We start from the raw sequence: 25,718 nt of genomic DNA on the forward strand, positions 1-25,718 counted from the left end.
AGACGGTGGGTTATGTTCCATGTCCAGCAGATGGAGTCAGAACACACAATTCCCAGGGGAGGACCCATATAACCACGCCTCCCCTGTAACAGCTCTCTGTAACGTTCTGACTCCAGCAGATGTGAGCAGGGGACTTGTGGTCCCCAGCTTGTTAACTTAGGGCTACCTCCTCAGGGGGATCAAGTTTAAAAAAAAAAAAAAAAAAGGACGTTTTAAATTTACAGTTTAGGTCACTTTGCTAAGGCTCCTCTTACAGCAGGGGGAGAGCTCTCCGCTGGGGCTGGCTCATCACTCTCTAGCCTGGTGACTTGCTGACAGGCTGTTGCCTGTTTTTTTTCTTTCTTTTCTCATTTTCCTCACTGAGGGCTCAGTTGGGGTAAGTGTATTTTTGTTTCATCTTCTTTTTCAGCAGAAGACTGCAATTTTTGGACTCTGTTCGGCTCTCTGAGGTGAAAGTCGGTAGCACCGGCCTCTCCCTCCTGACCCAGGTTTTCCCCCCTCCCTTTTGGGGAGCGACTGACGACCCGACCTGCGGCCCCCGCGAAACACCATTCCCCGGGGCCGCCTGCTGTCGGGAGGTTAATTCCCCGTCAGTTCTTCTTTAGGTCGGTGGGGGACCGCGGCAAGCGTCCGTTGCCGGGTCGGCGCGAGCCTCCTGTAGAGCCTCCCCCCCTCTCTCTCTCTCCCTGTGGCGATGCAGTCCGCGGCGCCTTGTGAGGGCTCCAACAGGGCCGGATTATTTTCTGAAGAGGGTCTGTGCTCAGGCTGTTTCCCCGAGGGGGAATGTGCGCCAACTACTAGCAAGGACGTTCGAGCTGCAGACCGCGTGGGAAGGAAGCACCAGGCCCCGTTCCCTCTCAACGCGGGAACGGCGGCCATTTTGTTGCAAGATTCTGATGCCGCACTTTCTGAGGAGGACACGGATAATCCGTTCCCCACTTCTAGGCCCGTTTTGGACCCTTACTCAGAGTCTAATCCTGATAGGCAGAGGGGGGATCCCCCGGGGGGTGACTCCTCAGGATGCCAGGCCTTTTCCCCTGAATTCATAGTCCTGATGCACAGGGCTTTTCTTCAGAGCAGAGACACGACCTTCGGGACCTGGGGACCCTCTCCCCCCCCAAGATACCATGTCCTGTCCCCCTCCTGGGTGGGACCCTCCCTCAGGCTCGCCCCCCTTTAGTAGGCGGGGGAGCGGGGATATCTCGTGGCCCTACCGGGACACCATCGATAATACAGACTTCGTCGGGGGAAGGACAATCCCAGGACCCTGACGTGGACGACCCCACCTTGGCGGCCCAGGTGGAGGGCGACGACCCTAGGGTCCTCCGCATCTTCCAAGCGGCGGAGTTAGATGACCTCATTCCCTACATCCTCCAGGAAATGGATATTGATTCCCCTCTGGAACTGGTGGGGCCTGACCCGGCTCTCAAGAAGGGGGACCCCCTCCTAGCAGGACTGCGGCCTCTAGCCAAGTCTTTTCCCACTCATCACAAGATCTTGCAGTTGATCACTCGGGAATGGGATTCCCCGGAGGCCAACCTTAGGGTCGGTAGAGCCATGGAAAAATTGTATCTTCTGCCGGCCGATTTTTTGGAAATTCTCAAAGTTCCCGCCGTAGATTCTGCGGTATCAGCGGTCACAAAGCATACCACTATTCCTGTTACTGGAGGGACGGCATTGAAGGATATGCAGGATCGGAAGCTGGAGGTTTACCTCAAGCGTATCTTTGAGGTCCCGGCCTTAGGGATGCGGGCGGCTATCTGCAGTTCCCTCGCACAGCGAGCGGGTCTTCGGTGGGTGCAGCAGCTCCTCACCTCCCAGTCCTTACCAGACGCTGAGGCTCACCAGGCGGACAGACTGGAAGCCGTGGTTGCCTATGGAGCGGATGCTTTATATGATCTTTTAAGGCTCCTAGCCCGAACCATGGTGGCGGCGGTCTCAGCGCGTTGGCTCCTTTGGCTTCGCAATTGGTCGGCTGATGCCTCTTCCAAGACACGTTTGGGGTCCCTTCCTTTTAAGGGTAGGTATCTTTTTGGTGAAGACTTGGATCAGATCATCAAGTCCCTTAATGAGAACACGGTGCACAAGTTGCCCAAAGATCGACCCCGTTCGACAAGATAATATAATTACTCCAGAAACCGTTATCGTAACCAGCGGAGAGCGCGTCCTCAGAGGCAACAGCCACCTCGGGCTCCCTCTTCTCGTTCGCACTTCTGGAACCGGCCCTTTCGTGGGCGCCACCAGGGTAAGGAAGCGCAGGGTGCTGGTACATCCGCTAAATCTACCCAATGATGCCAGATGGACCCACGAGGTGGTCCCTCGACTGGGGGGTCGCCTTGCTCTCTTCTACGAAGAGTGGGTCCAAATCACGTCGGATCAATGGGTTCTGGATATTCTATGACGCGGTTACGCTTTGGATTTTGTTTGCGCTCCTCGGGACCGGTTCCTGTTTTCCCCTTGCGGGTGCTTAATCAAACAGGGAGCCGTACAGCAGACCCTCGATTGTCTCCTTCAATTGGGGACCATAGTGCCGGTGCCAGCCGCCGAACTGGGCCGGGGGCATTATTCAATCTACTTTGTGGTTCCCAAGAAGGAAGGTACTTTTCGTCCTATCCTTGACCTCAAGCAGGTCAACCGGTCCCTCAGAGTCCCTCGTTTCCGCATGGAGACACTCCGTTCAGTGTTAGCGGCAGTTCATCCGGGAGAATTCTTGGCTTCGTTGGATCTCACGGAGGCGTATCTCCACATACCAATTTGTCAAGCTCATCAGCGTTACCTACGCTTCATAATTTTGGGTCAACACTTCCAATTTCGCGCTCTTCCCTTTGGCCTGGCCACAGCTCCACGGGTTTTCACGAAGATCAAGGTGGTAGTGGCGGCAACCTTGCACAAGGAAGTCATCCTTGTGCATCCTTACCTAGACGATTGGCTCATCCGTACAAAGTCACGAGCGCAGTGTATCCTCGCAGTCAACAGAGTGGTACAACTTCTCCAATCTCTGGGATGGATTGTCAACTTCCCCAAGAGCAGCCTGGTCCCGTCCCAGTCGTTGGATTTTCTGGGAGCTCACTTCGACACCAAGAATGCCAGGGTTTTTCTGCATCCGGACAGAGCTCATTCTCTGCGTCAGCAGATTCAAGGATTTATGGCGCTCAAGACGCCCACTGCCTGGGACTACCTGCAGGTACTGGGGACCATGGCCTCGACCATCGATCTGGTTCCTTGCGCATTTGCGCATCTGAGGCCTCTGCAGAGATCCCTACTCTCCCGGTGGCAGCCGGAGTCGAGAGATTTCCAGGCAATCCTTCCGATTCCGAGAGGAGCCTTCATCAGTCTCCATTGAAACATATATAGAAACATAGAAATGACGGCAGAAGAAGACCAAATGGCCCATCTAGTCTGCCCAGCAAGCTTCACACATATTTTCTCTCATACTTATCTGTTTCTCTTAGCTCTTGGTTCTATTTCCCTTCCATCCCCACCTTTAATGTAGAGAGCAGTGATGGAGCTGCATCCAAGTGAAATATCTAGCTTGATTAGTTTGGGGTAGTAGCCGCCGCAATAAGCAAGCTGCACCCATGCTTATTTGTTTTACCCAGACTATGTTATTAGCCCTTATTGGTTGTTTTTCTTCTCCCCTGCCGTTGAAGCAGGGAGCTATGCTGGATATGCGTGACGTATAAGTCTTCTCCCATGCCGTTGAAGCAGAGAGCCATGCTGGATGTGCATCGAAAGTGAAGTATCAGGCCCATTTGGTTTGGGGTAGTAACCGCCGTAACAAGCCAGCTACTCCCCGCTTTGTGAGTGCGAACCCTCTTTTCTTCTCCCCTGCCGTTGAATCAGAGAACTATGCTGTATATGCATTGAAAGTGAAGTATCAGGCTTATTTGATTTGGGGTAGTAACCGCCGTAACAAGCCAGCTACTCCCCTCTTTGTGAGTGTGAATCCTTTTTTCCACATTTCCTCTTGCTGTTGAAGCTTAGAGCGATGTTGGAGTCAAGCCTGTGTATGTTTATTTAATAAGGGTATTGACTCCAGGCAGTAGCCATTATTCTGGCGAGTCACCCACTCTTCATTGGCAGCCTCTTGACTTTATGGATCCACAGTGTTTATCCCACGCCCCTTTGAAGTCCTTCACAGTTCTGGTCTTCACCACATCCTCCGGAAGGGCATTCCAGGCATCCACCACCCTCTCCGTGAAGAAATACTTCCTGACATTGGTTCTGAATCTTTCTCCCTGGAGCTTCAAATCGTGACCCCTGGTTCTGCTGATTTTTTTCCTTAGGAAAAGGTTTGTCGTTGTCTTTTGATCATTAACACCTTTCAAGTATCTGAAAGTCTGTATCATATCACCTCTGCTCCTCCTTTCCTCCAGGGTGTACATATTTAGATTCTTCAATCTCTCCTCGTACGCCATCTGATGAAGATCCTCCACCTTCCTGGTCGCCCTTCTCTGTACCGCCTCCATCTTGTCTTTGTCTTTTTGAAGGTACGGTCTCCAGAACTGAACACAGTACTCCAGGTGAGGCCTCACCAAGGACCTGTACAAGGGAATAATCACTTCCCTTTTCTTACTCGATATTCCTCTCTCTATGCAGCCCAGCATTCTTCTGGCTTTAGCTATCGCCTTGTCGCATTGTTTCGCCGACTTCAGATCATTAGACACCATCACCCCAAGGTCCCTCTCCTGCTCCGTGCACATCAGCCTTTCCCCCCCCATTGAATACAGTTCATTTGGATTTCCACTCCCCATATGCATGACTTTGCACTTCTTGGCATTGAATCTCAGCTGCCATATCTTCGACCACTCTTCCAGTTTCCTTAGATCCCGTCTCATTCTCTCCACTCCTTCCGGTGTGTCCACTCTGTTGCAGATCTTAGTGTCATCCGCAAAAAGACAAACCTTACCTTCTATCCCGTCCGCAATGTCGCTCACAAAGATATTGAACAGGACCGGTCCCAACACCGATCCTTGCGGTACACCACTTAAAACCGCTCTCTCTTCAGAGAAGGTTCCATTTACCATCACACATTGTCTTCTGTCCGTCAACCAATTTGCAATCCAGGTCACCACCTCGGCACTCACTCCCAAGCTTCTCGTTTTATTCACCAGTCTCCTGTGCGGAACCGTATCAAAAGCTTTGCTGAAATCCAAGTATATGATATCGAGCGCTCTTCCTCTATCCAATTCCTTGGTTACCCAGTCAAAAAAGTCAATCAGATTTGTCTGACAGGATCTTCCTCTGGTGAATCCATGCTGCCTCTGGTCCATCAATTCTCCGGACTGTAGATAGTTCACTATTCTCTCATTGGTGGCTGGAACCGCGGCACCTAGCTCAGGGGGTGTCGCTAGAGGACCCGGATTGGGTGATTATCACCACGGATGCCAGCCTCACAGGCTGGGGAGCGGTCTGTCGGGACAGCTCAAGCCAAGGTCGATGGACGGAGGAACAGTCGAAGTGGCCCATCAACCGCTTGGAGACCAGGGCGGTCCGTCTGGCGTTACAGGGTTTCTTCCCCATAGTACGCCATCAAGCAGTCAGGGTGCTATCGGACAATGCGACTACAGTGGCGTACATCAATCACCAGGGAGGCACGAGAAGTCGGTTGGTGTCTCTGGAAACTGACAAATTGATGGAGTGGGCAGAGCTTCACCTCCAACGACTAGCGGCCTCGAATATAGCGGGAGTGGACAACGTACAGGCGGACTTTCTCAGCCGACAAAACTTGGATCCCGGAGAGTGGGAGCTCTCGCAGCAGGCGATGCGGATCATAGTATGGCGATGGGGGACACCGCACGTAGACCTAATGGCAACCGCCGGAAATGCAAGGCCGCCCGCTTCTTCAGCCGCAGGCGGGAGCGCGGCGCCGAGGGCGTGAACGCGCTGGTCCTGCCCTGGCCGTGCCACTGTCTCCTATATGTTTTCCCACCGTGGCCCCTTGTGGGCAAGGTCATCCGCAGGATAGAGGCACACCAAGGGCCGGTGATCCTTGTGGCGCCAGAGTGGCCCCGACAACAGTGGTTCGCGGATCTGCACAATTTGACGGTGGAGGGTCCCCTTCGTCTCGGTCAGCTGCCATGTCTTCTCTGCCAGGGACCAATATTTTTCAAGGAGGCAGATCGCTTCTGTCTTGCGGCCTGGCTTTTGAGAGGCGTCAGTTGAGGACGCGCGGTTATCCGGAGCCGGTTATTTCAACGCTACTGAAAGCACGTAAGATGTCCACCTCTGTTACCTATGTTCGAGTCTGGAAGGTCTTTGAGGATTGGTGTGGAGCGAATGACATTCTTCCCATGCAGGCCTCAGTGCCACAAGTCCTTTCCTTCTTGCAGGCAGGTTTGGATTTGGGTCTTGCTTACAATTCGGGTTCAGGTGGCGGCCTTGGGGGCTTTTCTTCGCAGTGGAAATAAGGAGTTTCTGTCCTCGCATCCGGACATCTCCCGTTTCCTTAAAGGAATGAAACACTTGAAGCCTCCGATTCGCCCACCTTGTCCGTCGTGGAATCTGAATCTGGTGCTCCGAGTGCTCTGTGGTTCGCCGTTCGAACCTCTAAGCTTGGCTACCATCAAGGACGTCACTCTCAAGACCATTTTTCTCGTGGCAATCAGTTCAGCAAGACGTATTTCCGAGCTGCAGGCCCTATCCTGTCGTGAACCATACCTTCATTTCACGCCTGAAGGGTTTCACTGAGGACGGTTCCTTCTTTTCTCCCTAAAGTGGTTTCGGCATTCCACCTCAACCAATTGGTGGAATTACCATCTTTTGCCTCTTCTGAGTCTGGAGACCTGCGTAGACTGGATGTACGGCGGTCTCTGATACGCTATCTGGAGGTGACTAATGATTTTCTGCTCTCCGATCATCTGTTTATCCTCTGGTCCGGACCCCGGAATGGTTGCATGGCCTCCAATCTATAGCGGGGTGGTTGAAGGGAGCAATCATAGCGGCGTACCTTGGCGTAGGTAAGTCCCCTCCGCTTGTTGTCAAGGCTCATTCTCTTCGAGCCCAGGCGACATCTTGGGCGGAGAGCTCCTCCGTCTCCACTCAGGAGATTTGTAGGGCGGCCACCTGGAAGTCGATCCATACTTTTGCGAGACATTATCGCCTGGACTTCGGTGCTCCGTCGGTCGGTCAGCTTGGAGACAAGGTAATACGAGCAGGGCTGTCTGCGGCCCACCCGTGATGGGAAAGCTTTGGTACATCCCACCGTCTGGAATGATCCTGGTATGTACAGGGAAAAGAAAATTATTCCTTACCTGCTAATTTTCGTTCTTGTAATATCATGGATCATTCCAGATACCCTCCTTTGGTTTGGGGGTTTGCTTGTGGGACATCCCTGCCTACCTGTCTTAACAATCTTTTACTCTGTATTTCGAATACTGCGCATCTTTTTTGTTCACGCACTGCTGTTCGCAAGTTCACTGTTCAGAATTTAGTTGCTGTTTATTTGGACAGCGGTTATTTCAATTCCTTCTTTGATTACTTGATCCCTCTGTTTTTAGTCTCTCTCTTTTGGGCTTTGTTAGTCTAGTTACTGAGAGCTGTTATAGGGGAGGCGTGGTTACATGGGTCCTCCCCTGGGAATTTTGTGTTCTGACTCCATCTGCTGGACATGGAACATAACCCACCGTCTGGAATGATCCATGGTATTACAGGAACGAAAATTAGCAGGTAAGGAATAATTTTCTTCTCACTCTGCAGCTCTCTCTAACTGAACCCCCACCCAGAGAGTTAAAATGGCTGGGCTAAATAGCACTGAGTCATCCAATCAGAACTTCCAGGTAGGAGGATCTGAAGGGTATGGATGTCTCCCTTTCTAAGTGTGTTCTAAGGACAGGGATAGTGGCATCTAGTGGCCAGACCCAATAGGAGTGCCATTTACGTAAATCCTTTTATTATTTGAATGCCACTTTTGGATTTTGAGCCTTTTATTTTAAGTGTGCCTTATGACCATCAGACCCCCACTCATGAGTATTGAGATATATGTGAGAGACATTGTGTGGCCTGGTTGCCCCACCACAGCACCTAGGATCTCAGAGGCTCAGGCCTCCTCCCTGCCGGAGAACTTCAGCCCCTAGGGCTGAATTTCATGTTTAAGTGTTTTTGTGGATCCGGGCCTTTGCTGTGACCTTTCGATTAAGTGGCCCAAAACCAAGAGTGGGTTACTGTACATATATAGATACTTCTGGTCTGGTTATGTGCAAACTAAATAGTAGGCAAATAGAATGCCGGTTAGGCACCCTACTGAAAACTTACCCCATAGTGCCACAAAGGACTGATCAAATGTTTCCTTTCACCAGCAAGTAGGAAGCTTCCAACATGTAATCAACATTTGCACATCCTGTTTTTGAGATGTCTCATTCTGTAGAAGTTTTAAAAATTCTATTTGTTTCAACTACTGACCTACCAGAGGGATGCGGATGAAAAATACAATCTAAGAAGCCAATAAGGTCACAAAAAAGAAATGAGGAGGAGCATTTCCAAAGGGATTTGGCCTGGCTGAAAGTATGCACCAAGTTCACAAGACCCATACTTTTAGCTGGATTCATAAAAAGGCATTCCCAGAGGCATGATTAGGTCTAGGGAGCACACAACCCATGTCAAATTGAATTTTCAAATCTCAGCACTTTGTTTTGCCCCTGTTCCATTGCCTGTAGAAATAGATGGTGCAGATGTAGCTGCATACGTTTAGTACCCATGTACCATGTAGGTAGACAACTCGGGTAGTTTCCCTTTGAAGATTAGTTGCAAGGCCCACCAGCATAAAGTACTCACTTACTTTGCAGTAACATGGGCCAGTGAAACCTTTCCCCTTTGTTACTGTCCTCGACTTAAAAGTGCTCTTAAAATAGCTACTAATATAACATAATTCAGTTCATTCAATTTGGTAGGGTTATAAATGTTATTATGGGAGCATCTTTCATGTGGGAATAATTTTATTTGTACTGCTCTCTTGCCAACAATACTTATATTGTGACTGTTTAAAATAGGAAAATCTTTCATGCATGTTAATGCCACGGACTTGGATGATCCATCTACCACAAATGGTGATTTACGCTATCAAATCTTCAGTCAAGCTCCAAAAGAGCCCTCTGAAAATATGTTCCAGATAGATGCAAAAACGGGTGGCCTTTCTTTAACTACAGAAGGTAAGAAATTATCGTTTTTTTGTTTCACGCTTTTTTCCAAAAAGAGAGCTCAAAACATTTTGCTATAAGCATCTTCATCAGAATCTACACCAAAATAAATATGATCTGAAAATATATTGGGAAGGTACATAGGAGTAAAGTAGAGTAAGCTTAAAAAAATTAATAACAGAAAATGCAGGGATGCAATTTTAGAGAGATTAAAATGGTTCTACTGCTTTTCGAACAGTTCTTTCAGTAGGGATAAAGATAAGAAAATTTCTATGTGTGATTCCAAAGACCATGGAGTGCAGCTTGAGAGTTTGGCCATATTGGATCAAAAGCTGCTTCAGAGAGCCATGATTTTTAATAGTTTTCAGAAAGCTAGCAGATTAGGTTCTAGTCTGATGTTAATTGGCAGTGAATTCCATAGGTTGGAACTGATCCTACACTTAGGGGCGGATTTTAAGAGCCCTGCTCGCCTAAATCCGCCCAAATCCGGGCGGATTTAGGCGAGCAGGGCCCTGCGCGCCGGTGAGCCTATTTTACATAGGCCTACCGGCGCGCGCAGAGCCCCAGGACTCGCGTAAGTCCCGGGGTTTTTCTGAGGGGGGCGTGTCGGGGGCGGGCCCGAACCGCGCGGCATTTTCGGGGCGTGTCGGGAGCGTTCCGGGGGCGGGCCCGGGGGCGTGGCTACGGCCCCGGGGCGGTCCGGGGCGTGGCCGCACCCTCCGGACCCGCCCCCAGGTCGCGTCCCGGCGCGCTAGCGGCCCGCTGGCGCGCGGGGATTTACGTCTCCCTCCGGGAGGCGTAAATCCCCCGACAAAGGTAAGGGGGGGTTTAGACAGGGCCGGGCGGGTGGGTTAGGTAGGGGAAGGGAGGGGAAGGTGAGGGGAGGGCAAAAGAAAGTTTCCTCCGAGGCCGCTCCGATTTCGGAGCGGCCTCGGAGGGAACGGGGGTAGGCTGCGCGGCTCGGCGCGCGCCGGCTATACGGAATTGATAGCCTTGCGCGCGCCGATCCAGGATTTTAGCGCCGATCCAGGATTTTGCTAGCGCCTGATGCGCCAGCAAAAGTACGCCAAATTGCGCGGTATGAAAATCTACCCCTTAGTGCCTGATTATGTTTGATATTCTCGCTGGCATTACAATATTCATAGCTAATTCTGTTGCTAGATGACTGTCTTCATTAGACATGCTTATGTCTTCAGGAAATGGCGATAACTGGTATCTTTGTCAAATATATTGAAATCAAAATTGGTAGACATTATCATACTTGATCTTATTCCTGCTACTACTGCAGTATGTTTAAGACTGATGTCATCATTACCACATAACACAACCAAAGAAAATTTGTGCGAGAGTAACCTCTTACAGGAACTGAACTTAAAATGGACCAGTGCAAAAGAGAGTGAATTAAGAGATTAAGGGGTACTAACCTTCAAATGTAAAATTGTGTTACTGCAAGGTGGTCAATAAATGGTCTAAATAAAAAAGTACTGGATCAAGTCCAATGGTAGTCTCCACTTTCCACTTTTTCCCAATAGGGAAAAGGATGCAGATTCATAAAAATTCTGGGTTGGTGACTCACCAGCAAATCACCACTGTAATACATTGATATACCTAGAAAAATGTGCTCATCAAGAAATGTTTCAACTGAAAAGAATTCATCACTGGAAAGGAGGCTTGTTTCCATCACTAGAAATAAGAGGTTGATTCCAACATCACATCAGCCAATTTATAAGTTTACTGAGCTAGATTAGATCTATTCATCATTAATACAGTTTTAATTAAGTAAATTTAGAAGTCTATATGCAAAGCCTAGCCAGCCAGATAAGTTAGCAAGATAAACATATCCGGCTAACCTTTGAGATAGCCAGATACATTTATCTAGCTAACTTTAGACCTGCTCAGGTTAGCCAGATAAGTGGCAATATCTGCCTGATTCATAACGGGTAAATTTTTAAACCCCGGCGCCCGTAAATCCCAGGGTTTACGCATGTGGCTGGGTCTTATGCATACTGGGCCCATTTTCAAATGGTCTCGGCCATGTGTAAACCCCGGTACGCGATTAAGTGCTGGGGCTTGTAAAGGGGGCGGTCCAGAGGGAGGGGAGGGGCAGGGCTGGAGGTGGCCGGTACAGTGGCCATTTGCCTCTGTGCCGGGGAAGTGCGCGCCAGCAGTCAGCCAGTGCACGCAAGTTGCTTCTGCTCTGGAGGAGCAGCAATTTAAAAAATAAAAAAAGGAAGGTAGGTTAGATTTAGGGGATGAGGAGGAGAGGGGAAGGGGAAGGGAGGTTAGATGGGGGGTAGGGAACTGGGGACAGCTGGGATGCGTTGCTGTGTGAAAATTGCATAAGTACCCCCCCCTTGTGTGCACCGCCTGCAAATGCATGCGCGGATTATAAAATCTGGTGTGCATGTGTGCGCAGCTCCCGGATTTTATAATATGCGCATGCATGTTATAAAATTGGCGCATCCATGTGTGCGTGCCGGGAAGCGCGCGCACATGGATACACGCTTGTAGGTTTAAAAATCTATCCCTAAGGCTCTTCTCCCATTCTCTGTCTATGGGAAAATACCTTGATAAATCAGGCCCTAAATTAGATGGATAAGTAGCTCCTCCCAGTTATGACCTCCATCCTGCCCACCACTTAGCCAGATATATAGCGTTCCAGATAAGTGCCACTGCTGAAACCAGTCGTATATTCATACATCACCACTTAGCTGGATAAATTGAAACTTATTTGACTAATTGGCACTGAATATTGACAGTTGAGTTTAATCTAGCCTACGAGGATGACATTGGCTTTAGGGATTAACCAGGCCATCAGTTTAGCTTGCCTTGATGACACTTAATCCACAAAGGCCACCATAAAGCTATGATCTGTGTTTTTCATGGTTAAGACATATCATGATATAACTTTCAATAAGAGAAAACCAAACCCTTCTGTTTCATATCAATTACAATTTGAGATGATTACAGACTGATACGTCTCAAGACTTTGTAGTCAAGGGATTGAGAAATATGTTGCTGTTCATTAGCAAAGAATTATGTTAATGATTTGTTTTGTGGTGGAAGGTTTTTTTTCCAATTGATAAATACTGACATCTTATTTATTTATTTATTTTTAATTTTTATATACCGAAGTTCTTGTAGGGACTACAAATCACTCCGGTTTACATAAAACGAAGAACTGCTCAACAGAGAGCGGAGCTTTACATGGAACCGTAGAACATATTGAACAGTATAACTGGTTGACAATTTAACATAATACTAAATAAAGTGATAATAGTTTAACTGGAAATAAATAAAGAAATATAATATTTTATATATAAGAAGTATATAAAATATATCTAAGTATATAATATATATATAATATATATAATCTTGAAAGGCAGTTAAGGAATTACTGTCCTTGAGAAACAGAATTGCCTTTTTGTCATTGAAGTCACAATGCTGTATAACCAACAATGCTGTGTTCCATTAGTTGTTCTGTACTAAGACCTTGGTGAATTTCATTTAAAAAAGAATTCAGTGGTAGAGCATATGATAATAGACTAAAGAAATATCAAGGCCAAATGACTTTAACAGCTACAGAAAATATTGGATAACATGATTAAATAATATGCTTATAAGGGTAAGAGATTACATGAAACAGAATATTTTTAAACCTTAATTTCACTTATTATACTATCAATTTTACTATGGTAAAATGGTTCAATATGGTTTTGATGAGTGAATTGAGTCTCAGGATCTGCTACAGTACAAAATAAAACATCTTTGGAGAACTGAGTTCCTGCAGTGTTTCCTGAGGTTTTAAGAACAGCTAGGGCTGTAACTAGAGGTGGGCGAGGAGGGGCAGCTGCATAGGGCACAGAGCCCTTGGGGGGGGGGGGGGTGTGTGTGTGGAAAATGACTGAAACGTAAGGGTGGGATGGCAGCAGATGAAAAGTCAGGATGAGTACTGTTCTCCTGCTATGATAGAGAGGAGCAGTCAGGATGAGTACTGTTCTCCCGCTATGACAGAGAGGAGCAGTCGGGAGGAGGTGTGGCGCTTTATGTCCGGGATGGCATAGAGTCCAACAGGATAAACATCCTGCATGAGACTAAATACAAAATTGAATCTTTATGGGTTGAAATCCCTTGTGTATCAGGGAAGACTACAGTGATAGGGGTATACTACCGTCCACCTGGTCAAGATGGTGAGATGGACAGTGAAATGCTAAGAGAAATTAGGGAAGCTAACCAAATTGGTAGTGCAGTAATAATGGGAGACTTCAATTACCCCAATATAGACTGGGTAAATGTATCATCGGGTCACGCTAGAGAGATAACGTTCCTGGATGAAATAAATGATAGCTTTATGGAGCAATTGGTTCAGGAACCGACGAGAGAGGGAGCAATTTTAGATCTAATTCTCAGTGGAGCACAGGACTTGGTGAGAGAGGTAACGGTGGTGGGGCCGCTTGGCAATAGTGATCATAATATGATCAAATTTGATTTAATGACTGGAAAAGGAACAGTGTGCAAATCCAAGGCTCTCGTGCTAAACTTTCAAAAGGGAAACTTTGATAAAATGAGAAAAATTGTTAGAAAAAAACTGAAAGGAGCAGCTACAAAAGTATAAAATGTCCAAGAGGCGTGGTCATTGTTAAAAAATACCATTCTAGAAGCACAGTCCAGATGTATTCCACACATTAAGAAAGGTGGAAAGAAGGCAAAACGATTACCGGCATGGTTAAAAGGGGAGGTGAAAGAAGCTATTTTAGCCAAAAGATCTTCATTCAAAAATTGGAAGAAGGATCCAACAGAAGAAAATAGGATAAAGCATAAACATTGGCAAGTTAAATGTAAGACATTGATAAGACAGGCTAAGAGAGAATTTGAAAAGAAGTTGGCTGTAGAGGCAAAAACTCACAGTAAAAACTTTTTTAAATATATCCGAAGCAGAAAGCCTGTGAGGGAGTCAGTTGGACCGTTAGATGATCGAGGGGTTAAAGGGGCACTTAGAGAAGATAAGGCCATCGCGGAAAGATTAAATGATTTCTTTGCTTCGGTGTTTACTGAAGAGGATGTTGGGGAGGTACCCGTAATGGAGAAGGTTTTCATGGGTAATGATTCAGATGGACTGAATCAAATCACGGTGAACCTAGAAGATGTGGTAGGCCTGATTGACAAACTGAAGAGTAGTAAATCACCTGGACCGGATGGTATACACCCCAGAGTTCTGAAGGAACTAAAAAATGAAATTTCAGACCTATTAGTAAAAATGTGCAACTTATCATTAAAATCATCCATTGTACCTGAAGACTGGAGGATAGCAAATGTAACCCCAATATTTAAAAAGGGCTCCAGGGGCGATCCGGGAAACTACAGACCGGTTAGCCTGACTTCAGTGCCAGGAAAAATAGTGGAAAGTGTTCTAAACATCAAAATCACAGAACATATAGAAAGACATGGTTTAATGCAACAAAGTCAGCATGGCTTTACCCAGGGCAAGTCTTGCCTCACAAATCTGCTTCACTTTTTTGAAGGAGTTAATAAACATGTGGATAAAGGTGAACCGGTAGATATAGCATACTTGGATTTTCAGAAGGCGTTTGACAAAGTTCCTCATGAGAGGCTTCTAGGAAAAGTAAAAAGTCATGGGATAGGTGGCGATGTCCTTTCGTGGATTGCAAACTGGCTAAAAGACAGGAAACAGAGAGTAGGATTAAATGGGCAATTTTCTCAGTGGAAGGGAGTGGACAGTGGAGTGCCTCAGGGATCTGTATTGGGACCCTTACTGTTCAATATATTTATAAATGATCTGGAAAGAAATACGACGAGTGAGATAATCAAATTTGCAGATGACACAAAATTGTTCAGAGTAGTTAAATCACAAGCAGATTGTGATAAATTGCAGGAAGACCTTGTGAGACTGGAAAATTGGGCATCCAAATGGCAGATGAAATTTAATGTGGATAAGTGCAAGGTGATGCATATAGGGAAAAATAACCCATGCTATAATTACACGATGTTGGGTTCCATATTAGGTGCTACAACCCAAGAAAGAGATCTAGGTGTCAAAGTGGATAACACATTGAAATCGTCGGTTCAGTGTGCTGCGGCAGTCAAAAAAGCAAACAGAATGTTGGGAATTATTAGAAAAGGAATGATGAATAAAACGGAAAATGTCATAATGCCTCTGTATTGCTCCATGGTGAGACCACACCTTGAATACTGTGTACAATTCTGGTCGCCGCATCTCAAAAAAGATATAATTGCGATGGAGAAGGTACAGAGAAGGGCTACCAAAATGATAAGGGGAATGGAACAACTCCCCTATGAGGAAAGACTAAAGAGGTTAGGACTTTTCAGCTTGGAGAAGAGACGACTGAGGGGGTATATGATAGAGGTGTTTAAAATCATGAGAGGTCTAGAACGGGTAGATGTGAATCGGTTATTTACTCTTTCGGATAGTAGAAAGACTAGGGGACACTCCATGAAGTTAGCATGGGGCACATTTAAAACTAATCGGAGAAAGTTCTTTTTTACTCAACGCACAATTAAACTCTGGAATTTGTTGCCAGAGAATGTGGTTCGTGCAGTTAGTATAGCTGTGTTTAAAAAAGGATTGGATAAGTTCTTGGAGGAGAAGTCCATTACCTGCTATTAAGTTCACTTAGAGAATAGCCACTGCCATTAGCAATGGTTACATGGAATAGACTTAGTTTTTGGGTACTTGCCAGGTTCTTATGGCCTGGATTGGCCACTGTTGGAAACAGGATGCTGGGCTTGATGGACCCTTGGTCTGACCCAGTATGGCATTTTCTTATGTTCTTATCTAGAGAAAGGGAAAGAGGATTGGGGATCAGAGTGGAAGGGTAGAGGGAGAGAGGAGCAAGGAGCAAATGGCAAAGGGTAGTTTCTTTTCCACTATATGTAATTTGAATATTTTCAAGTTGTTGTTCGCCTATGCTAATTTTACCCTTTTTATATTTTACTGTATTACCGAATGTTCTACCTTGTAAACCACTTAGACTATCTGATAAGGTGGTATAGAAAAAATTATAGACATGTATAGATTTATTAGGTGCTCATTGTTAATCAGCTGTTTTATATAATTTTGCATCATTGTTAAAAAGGGGAAATAATGCGCGTTATTAGTCCTTTCGGTATGCAATGTGGCCTCTGTGCAAGTTTGTGCTGTTTTGTACATCAGGCTTATTTTTTGTGTCATGAAATATTACAAACTTTTTCATTTACAGTGTTCTTCAGTGAAGGGATTTATTTTAAGATTAGCTGCTACATGGTGAAATTTACTGGAGGTCCCTATTCACTCCCCTCTTCCCCTGCCTGACCACAGCACATTCCTTCCCCACTCCCCAGCCCAGTGGCAGAATCAGATAGAAGCAGGCAAATTTGTAGGCGAGGGAAATATTATTTGAATCAGGTCAGCTCTAGGAGATGGGGAACGAGAATGCTTGATTCAGGCTGGGAAGTTTGGGCGATGGGAAATTCAAAGTGTTCAGTGGAGGGGCTCAGAGTATGCTGGGGAGGAGGGGTCATATTATGCTGAGCAGGCTGCTGAGGCGAGGAAGAGAGTTCTGGGTTCGAGATGGGGAGAATCAGAGTGTGCTTGGGTGGGCTGGACAGGTAGGAAAGAGAGTTCTGGGCTGGGGGGAATAAGATTGTACTGGGGTGGGCTAGGAAAAAGGGGAATGAGAATTCTGAGGTTGGGCTGGATAGGAGGTTAAGAGTGAGCTCAACTCAGGCTGGGGAGAGGTCAGAGACTACTGGGGGTAAGGGGGTCTGAATGTGTAGGGGTTGGACTGGAAAGTAGTGAATAGGGGCCTCCAGATATCAGATAATAGGTTAGCCTGAAAGATAGCAAAATGTTCATTGTGGTCAATCCTTTTCAGTTGTTTCTTTGATAGCCTGGATCACCATGAGAGAATTAAGTCAACGGAAAACACTTTGGCACAAACCCTTTAGTCCCCCAGAGAAAATATGGCCTTTATTACCTGCCAAATAGCATCTACTTGAATCAGCACCTAAAATCTAAACAGATCATCCTACACCCTAATCTTTTTGTCCTCCAGGTACATATTGAAAGTCTTTTAAAATACATCCACAGATACATCCATGGCAACTTCCTTTAGACACATATACCAGTGTCTAAAGGTCTAGAATGGGTAAATGTGAATCAGTTATTTACTTTTTCGAATAATAGAAGGACTAGGGGACACCCCATGAAGTTAGCAAGTAGCACATTTCAGACTAATTGGAGAAAATTCTTTTTCACTCAGGGGCGGATTTTAAAAGGCGCGCGAATAGCCTACTTTTGTTTGCGCTCCAGGCGCAAACAAAAGTACGCTGGATTTTAGTAGATACGCGCGGAGCCGCGCGTATCCACTAAAATCCTGGATCGGCGCGCGCAAGGCTATGAATTTTGTATAGCCGGCGCGCGCCGAGCCGCGCAGCCTACCCCGTTCCCTCCAAGGCCGCTCCGAAATCGGAGCGGCCTTGGAGGGAACTTTCCTTTGCCCTCCCCTCACCTTCCCCTCCCTTCCCCTACCTAACCCACCCGCCCGGCCCTGTCTAAACCCCCCCCTTACCTTTGTCGGGGGATTTATGCCTCCCAGAGGGAGGCGTAAATCCCCGCGCGCCAGCGGGCCTCCTGCGCGCCGGGCCGCGACCTGGGGGCGGGTACGGAGGGCGCAGCCACGCCCCCGGGCCGTAGCCACGCCCCCGTACCCGCCCCCAAAACGCTGCTGACACGCCCCCGAAACGCCGCGACGACCGGGCCCGCCCCCCGACACGCCCCCCTCCGAGAACCCCGGGACTTACGCGAGTCCCGGGGCTCTGCGCGCGCCGGGAGGCCTATGTAAAATAGGCTTCCCGGCGCGCAGGGCCCTGCTCGCGTAAATCCGCCCGGTTTTGGGCGGATTTACGCAAGCAGGGCTCTGAAAATCCGCCCCTCAATGCACAATTAAGATCTGGAATTTGTTGCCAGAGGATGTGATTAATGCAGTTAGTGTAGCTGGGTTTAAAAAAGGTTTGGATAAGTTCTTGGAGGAGAGGTTCATTAACTGCTATTAATCAAGTTGACTTAGGGAATAGCCACTGTTATTACTGGCATCAGTAGCATGGGATCTACTTAGAGTTTGGTTATTTGCCAGGTACTTGTAGCCTGGATTTGCCACTGCTGGAAACAGGATGCTGGGCTTGATGGACCCTTGGTCTGACCCAAGGGGACTCATCTACCCCACAGCCTAGGAATGCTAAAATGGAAGAATAAATTTGACAGCAGACAATTTTGTTGCCAGAAATTTTGATATACGGTGATATGATCATTATTACGTTCTTATACTCAGGTATTGTTAGAAGGTGTCTCTCCATTGGCTCCCTTTACAATACCGTATACAATACAAGGTTCTTTCCATAATTCACAATTTAATATACAACCCTTCCTTCATCCGGTTATGTGCTGTACTAAGATTATACCGTCCACCTCACCAATTAAGATCGTTAGATAAATGTATACTCGAGGTCCTCACCATAAAACCAGCCAGATTAGACCTGACCCTCAGATGCGCCTTTCTGTGGCCGGTCCTACTTTATGGAATTCTCTCTCTCCCAAATCATATCCATCTTATTGCAAATTCCAAAGACTTCAAAAAAGCATTCAAAACTCATCTATGCACCCTTGCATATACTTAGCTAAACAACTCTTACTTATTATTTATTACTTCAACTTACTGCTCTGTTTGTTCCCATGTATTGCTAAGTTGTCCTATGTGATGTTTTAATTACTGTTATTTCACCTACTATGATGTTTTAAATTATTATGTATGTTTTAATCAATTTGTAAACTGCTTAGATCCACCACAATTTGTATAGACGGTATATAAGAATTTTTAAATAAATAAATAAAATAAATTTACTCATTTTCTGGTTGATTTTAATAGCCTTATGCGCACCAAAACCGGAAAATATGGGTGTGTCTCGGACCTGCGCGTGCCATGCGGATTTTAAAAGGCCCGTGACAAAACGTGTATCTCCCATTATGCACACAAAACTTTTTTCTGAAAAAGAGGCAGGGCGGGGGCATGGTATGGGTGGGACAGGGCATGGGTGGGACATGGGCAGGTGAGTCTGAAGCATGAATTCAGTGTACATGTATTTACGCGCACAAGTGCATGCCGGGGTCACCTACTGAGTTACTTTACTTATGCTATGGACAGCACAGCATGTAAGTTGTAAAATAAAATAAAATTGGGTAGTCAGCCAGATTTTAATGGTCGGGACTAATTAAAAGGGAAATGAGTTAGCTAGGCTGGTTAGGAATTTCTCTCCTTTATTGGGGTGAACTGGGAACAAACTGGGAAAAGAGGTAATTGCATCGGCATGCATGTCTAATAAAATCCCCCCCACTTATGCGAGCGAGGCAGCATCTGCATACATCGATATGAAATTGTGCACACATGAACGCATGAATAGCCGATTTTAAAACATGTGCATCGTATGCTTTAAAACTGCCCTGTCCATATGCGTGAGTCGGCAAACGTGCATATGTGCGCAGGTCTTAAAATTTACTTCTTTGTATTTAGCCCATTGAAAAGGAAGTGGAAATATATTATGATTTGCTTCTTGAAAGAGCTTACATCGCAATGCAAAATCCATTGAGATTATTTTGAATGAAGGGATAGTGCAGATCTAATCATAGTGAGGTCACAAGCTTTCTCTAAATAAAACGTCTGCCAAGCTAGACAACAGTAGGGTCCATTCAGAATCTGTGTTTTCCGAAACTAACTCATCAAATTTTTGCATTTTACTTTTAGGCGTTTCTTTGCTATGCTCAGCCCAGGTCTACAAATACAATCTGGTTGTTCAGGTGAAAGATATGGGAGAAGAACCTTTCGGATACCACACCTTTGCCAAGGTTGAAATTGAAGTTGTGGAAAATACTTGGACATCACCAAGCCCCATCCTCATTCAAGAAAACCTAAGAGATACATTACCAAAGATCATCTCAAGAGTAGGTTTCAGCTTTCCAGTAACAGGACCCTCATGGGTTTGTGATTTCAGTCCAGCCAGCACATCTTTTCCATAGCTAGTAGCAGTGATTACAATGTATGTAAAATGTTGTTTACTGCATTGCAAATTTTATCAAGCCACTTTGAGGTCAATATTTGCAACATGGCGAGCAGATAATTTATCCAGAAAGTTTGCCAAATAAATTGTCAGTTATTCAACAGAGCGCTGCTGTTTAGGTGCTCTGCTGCATATAGCTGCAAAAATTCCTTGTTAGTTGGAAAAACTTATCCAGCTAACTTTATGACTGCTCTCTGACATGACTAGAATTAGGGGTTTTTTTTCTATCTGTATCGCACGCGAAAAGGGACTTTTCGCGTGCGATAGCATGCAGGGGCGGAGTCGGGGCGGAGTCGGGGCGGGGAGGAGGCGGTATCTTCGCTGGCGGCAATAAGGTAAGCCACGTTATCGACGCCAGTAGTGCGTCCAATAGTGCCACCTTTCACGGTGACGCTATTGGGTGTGAAAGCTGGCAGCGATAACAGCGCGGTGGTGCGATCGCTGCTGGCTTTCGCAGGCCCGTGCCCCCCGATACAGCCGGAATTCACCATTCTCTGTGAGAATGGAAAATCCAGGCCTTAATTAGCCGGAGAAGTTATCCGGCTGACTCCAAAACATCAGCATTAACTGGATAACTTATCTAATAAACATAACTCTGCCCTGGAAGACATCTGGAACATTTTCAGCTAAACAGATAGCCAGATAAATCAGAATTGTTCACAGTGGCAGGAAATTAAAAACCTGTAGTTTCTCTCATTTAGGGCCTCATTTCTAAACGGATTGCACGCAATAAGGGACGTTTTGCACGCGAAATGTCCCTTATCGCGTGTGATACCAAAATGGGGGCGGAGTCGGCCCCGGAAGAGGAGTCGTGGCGTCACCGGGGCCAACTCCGTGAAGACGCCGCGGACGACGAGAAGGTAAGGCCCTTTTCGCGTCCGAGTTCGCACCCAATAGCTACACCTCCTATGGTGGCACTATTGGGTGCGAAACCGGCAGCGATCGCACCGCGACGGTGAGATCGCTGCCGGCTAGTGCAGGCCCGCCCACCGTTTCGGCGATACTTTAGAAAATGAGGCCCTTAGTCAAGAACTTAGCTGGACAAACCATGTGAATGACCCCTTTGTATTCTGCTTGGGAATTTTCTTTTTTTTAATAGCACTAAGCTGATTTTAATTAGAAGTAATATGTACACTTTCTTCTGCCATATAATTATAATTGTTTTAGATTTCAGGTTTTTAGGTTGTGCTTATTGCCATTAATATGAATATAGCCTTATGTGGTTTCAGTTTATCCCACTGTCTTATACTTGAGCCTCTGAAAACAGAATAATGCTCCTCTAACATACTGCGATGAGTCATAAGATTGTTCCATCCTCTCAGTTTCCTAATCTAAAGTTAGCTTTTGTGCCCTGGTAATCTTAAACCCACAACAGATACCTTGAATTTAATTGAATTATTAATGTAAGGAGAATGACTTGCTCTCGGTCTGCTTGTTGGAACTCCGAAGGGAATCCCTCAAGAGTGAAGAATGGAAAATAATTAAAAAAAAAAAACCCATCAGCTGAAAATAACCTTCTTATTTTTAAACTGTGCTTACGGAGTGCTTCTCCTCCCTCTTATTCCCAGTACAGCAGACTTTCCACACACAACAGCTTTCACCCATGTGACCGTCGCCGCATAGTTGTTGAATATAGTCATATGGGGGCGGGGGGCTGAGAAAACTACCTAAGAAAAACCACAGCCAGTCAAGATATACATTAGCTCTATAATAAACAATTGACCGGTTAATGTAGAAGGGGATCTCCAGACAGGGTTATTCTGAGAGCTGCAGATGAGTTACATGTATCCCATGTACAACTTTTATAACCAGACTCTCTCCTTGTTAGGAACTGTTCTGCGTTCCTGAAAATGAAGGGGGTATTTATTTTACTTTGTAAAACAGCTGACAGGTGATAGTTCAGCTTGGCCATGCAATCTAAGCAGAAGTGTTTGTAGTCTCCATATTTCGATGGCAACGGTAAAAATTCAGTTATAATTTGCTGAGAGTCTGCATACCCACAGCTCTCTCTCTTCAAATACTGTTTTTGCAAACCTGTCTAAAGATGCAAACATTTAACTTTGTGATATTTACCTCAAATTGGTTTCAATTTTATACTATGCAGCTATTTTAGTCTTATTAATTTCCTTCTATATAAATAAATTAATATGGAAATGAATTACTCAGTCTGAGAACATAAGAACATGCCATACTAGGTCAGACCAAGAGTCCATCAAGCCCAGCATCCTGTTTCCAATTGTGGCAAATCCAGGCCATAAGAACCTGGCAAGTACCCAAAAACTAAGTCTATTCCATGTTCCTGTTGCAGTGGCTATTTTCTAAGTCAACTTAATTAATAGCAGGTAATGGACTTCTCCTTCAAGAACTTATCCAATCCTTTTATAAACACAGCTATACTAACTGCACTAACCACATCCTCTGGCAACAAATTCCAGAGTTTAATTGTGCGTTGAGTTTTAAATGTGCCACATGCTAACTTCATGGAGTGCCCCCTAGTCTTTCTATTATCTGAAAGAGTAAATAACCGATTCACATCTACCCATTCTAGACCTCTCATGATTTTAAACACCTCTATCATATCCCCCCTCAGCCGTCTCTTCTCCAAGCTGAAAAGTCCTAACCTCTTTAGTCTTTCCTCATAGGGGAGCTGTTACATTTCCCTTATCATTTTGGTCACCCTTCTCTGTACCTTCTCCATCGCAACTATATCTTTTTTGAGATGCGGCGACCAGAATTGTACACAGTATTCATGGTGCGGTCACATCATGGAGCGATACAGAGGCATTATGACATTTTTTGTTTTATTCACTATTCCCTTTCTAATAATTCCCAACATTCTGTTTGCTTTTTTGACTGCCGCAGCACACTGAACTGATGATTTCAATGTGTTATCCACTATGACGCCTAGATCTCTTTCTTGGGTGGTAGCACCTAATATGGAACCTATCATTCAGGCCGATAGGAGCGCACAGGCCACTCTCCTGTGCGTGCGATTCAGTATTTAAATGAGGGCCCGCGGTAAAAAGAGGCGCTAGGGACACTAGCGCATCCCTAGCGCCTCTTTTTTGACAGGAGCGGCGGCTGTCAGTGAGTTTGACAGCCGACGCTCAATTTTGCCGGCATCGGTTCTCAAACTCGCTGACAGCCACGGGTTCGGAAACCGGACCCGTGGCCAATTTTAATTTTTTTTTTATTATTTTTTACTTTGAGACCTCCGACTTAATATCGCCATGATATTAAGTCGGAGGGTGTATAGAAAAGCAGTTTTTACTGCTTTTCTGTACACCCTCCGACTTAATATCATGGCGATTCACTAAGTAAAATGTGCAGCTTGGCTGCACATTTTACTTAGTGAATCGCGCGGGAATAACTAATAGGGCCATCAACATGCATTTGTAAGGGGTAATAGCGTGTCAAACACAAGCGTCCAACCCCCCCGAAACTAATAGCGCCCGCAACATGCAAATGCATGTTGATGGCCCTATTAGTTATTCCCGCGCGATTCACTAAGTAAAATGTGGAGCCAAGCCGCACATTTTACTTTCAGAAATAGCAAGTGTTGCTTACCTGATGTAACAGGTGTTCTCACAGGACAGCAGGATGTTAGTCCTCACAAATGGGTGACATCGAGGATGGAGCCCAACCACGGAAAACTTCTGTCAAAGTTCCAGAACTTTGACTGGCCCCTACTGGGCATGCCCAGCACGGCACTAACCCTGCAGCCAGCAGGGGTCTCCCTTCAGTCTTGTTTTTATAGCTACAGGCAGTGCCGAAAAATAAAATAAACGAACCCAACACCGCGGGGTGGTGGGCGGGTTTCGTGAGGACTAACATCCTGCTGTCCTGTGAGAACACCTGTTACATCAGGTAAGCAACACTTGCTTTCTCACAGGACAAGCAGGATGGTTGTCCTCACAAATGGGTGAGTACCGAGCTGAGGATGTCCTGACTTGCACCAAATGCACCCAACGGCGTGCAACAAGCACAACAACTGGGGTGGAATTTGGTGAAGGGCATCCGCACCCTACCGGGAAGGTGGAAGGGTGTTGGTACATCAGTGTGGAAAAAGGTTACGCAAGACAGATTGGCTGAAGATGGAATCCTGTCTTCCAGCTTTATCCAAACAATAGTGGGCTGCAAAGGTATGGAGGGAACTCCAGGTTGCAGCTTTGCAGATGTCAGGAAGCGGCACCGATCGAAGGTGTGCTACTGAAGTCGCCATGGCCCTCACAGAGTGTGCTTTGACACGGTCTTGGAAAGGAATGCCAGCTTGCTCATAGCAAAAGGAAATGCAGTCCGCCAACCAGGAGGAAAGAGCCTGCTTACCCACAGGTTGTCCCAGCTTGTTAGGATGGAAAGAGACGAATAATTGAGTGCTCTTCCTGTGAGAAACTGTACGGTCTAGATAAAAAGCTAGAGCTCGTTTACAGTCTAAGGTATGCAGAGTCTGTTCCCCGGAGTTGGAGTGGGGCCTGGGAAAGAAGATAGGTAGTATGATGGATTGATTGATATGAAACTCCGAAACTACCTTAGGTAAAAATTTAGGGTGAGTGCGGAGTACCGCCCGGTCTTGCAGAAGTTTAGTGTAAGGCGGATAGGTAACTAGGGCCTGTAATTCACTAACTCTGCGAGCTGAAGTGATAGCCAAAAGGAATAACACTTTCCATGTGAGAAATTTTAAGTCACAGGAGTGCAGAGGTTCGAAAGGTGGCTTCATGAGACGACCAAGAACTAAATTAAGGTCCCAAGATGGGGCCGGTGGACGTAAAGGTGGCTTCAGATGGAGCAAGCCTTTAAGAAAGCGTGTTACCAGGGGTTGTACTGAGATAGGGACACCCCCGATACCTTTATGGAAGGCGGCTACCGCACTGACATGCATTCTAATGGAAGAGGTTTTGAGACCGGATTCTGATAGATGCAACAAATAGTCCAAGAAGTTAGAGATTGGACAGGAAAGGGGATCAAGGGACTGAGAAGTGCACCATGATGTGTACCTTTTCCATTTGTATGAGTAAGATTGTCTTGTGGAGGGCTTTCGTGAAGCTATTAGGACACGAGAAACTGAGTCCGAAAGGTTAAATGGCTGAAGGACTAACCTTTCAACATCCATGCCGTCAGGGACAAGGCTTGGAGGTTGGCATGAAGGAGGCATCCGTCGTTTTGAGTGATCAGATGCGGGTCGTTTCCCAGAGGAATGTGCCTGCGGATGGAGAGATCCTGGAGTATGGGAAACCACACTTGGCGTGGCCAGTATGGTGCTATCAGGATCATGGTTCCACCGTCCTGGCGTAGCTTCACGAGAGTCCTCGACAGAAGAGGAAGTGGAGGGAATGCATAGAGTAGACCTGTCGTCCACTTGAGGGAGAATGCATCTCTCGGCCGAGAGTGCTGGCTGCGAATGAGAGAGCAGTAGTTGTCCACTTTGTGGTTCTGAGGGGACGCAAAAAGGTCTATGTG

The 25,718-nt window shown here is 46.3% G+C and overlaps 1 protein-coding gene across 1 annotated transcript in view; it reads left to right on the forward strand.

Annotated features, from left to right (window-relative positions):
- The window catches only part of CDH16 (cadherin 16), a 469,853-nt gene that overhangs the window by 84,670 nt on the left and 359,465 nt on the right, over positions 1–25,718 (forward strand). The window contains exons 6-7 of the mRNA XM_029610660.1: positions 8,988–9,146; positions 19,949–20,145. Of these exons, the coding sequence (XP_029466520.1) occupies positions 8,988–9,146; positions 19,949–20,145 (356 nt within the window). The remainder of the gene's footprint in view (positions 1–8,987; positions 9,147–19,948; positions 20,146–25,718) is intronic.

This window comes from Rhinatrema bivittatum, chromosome 7 (assembly GCF_901001135.1).
Source record: "Rhinatrema bivittatum chromosome 7, aRhiBiv1.1, whole genome shotgun sequence".
Taxonomy (NCBI): Eukaryota; Metazoa; Chordata; class Amphibia; order Gymnophiona; family Rhinatrematidae; genus Rhinatrema; species Rhinatrema bivittatum.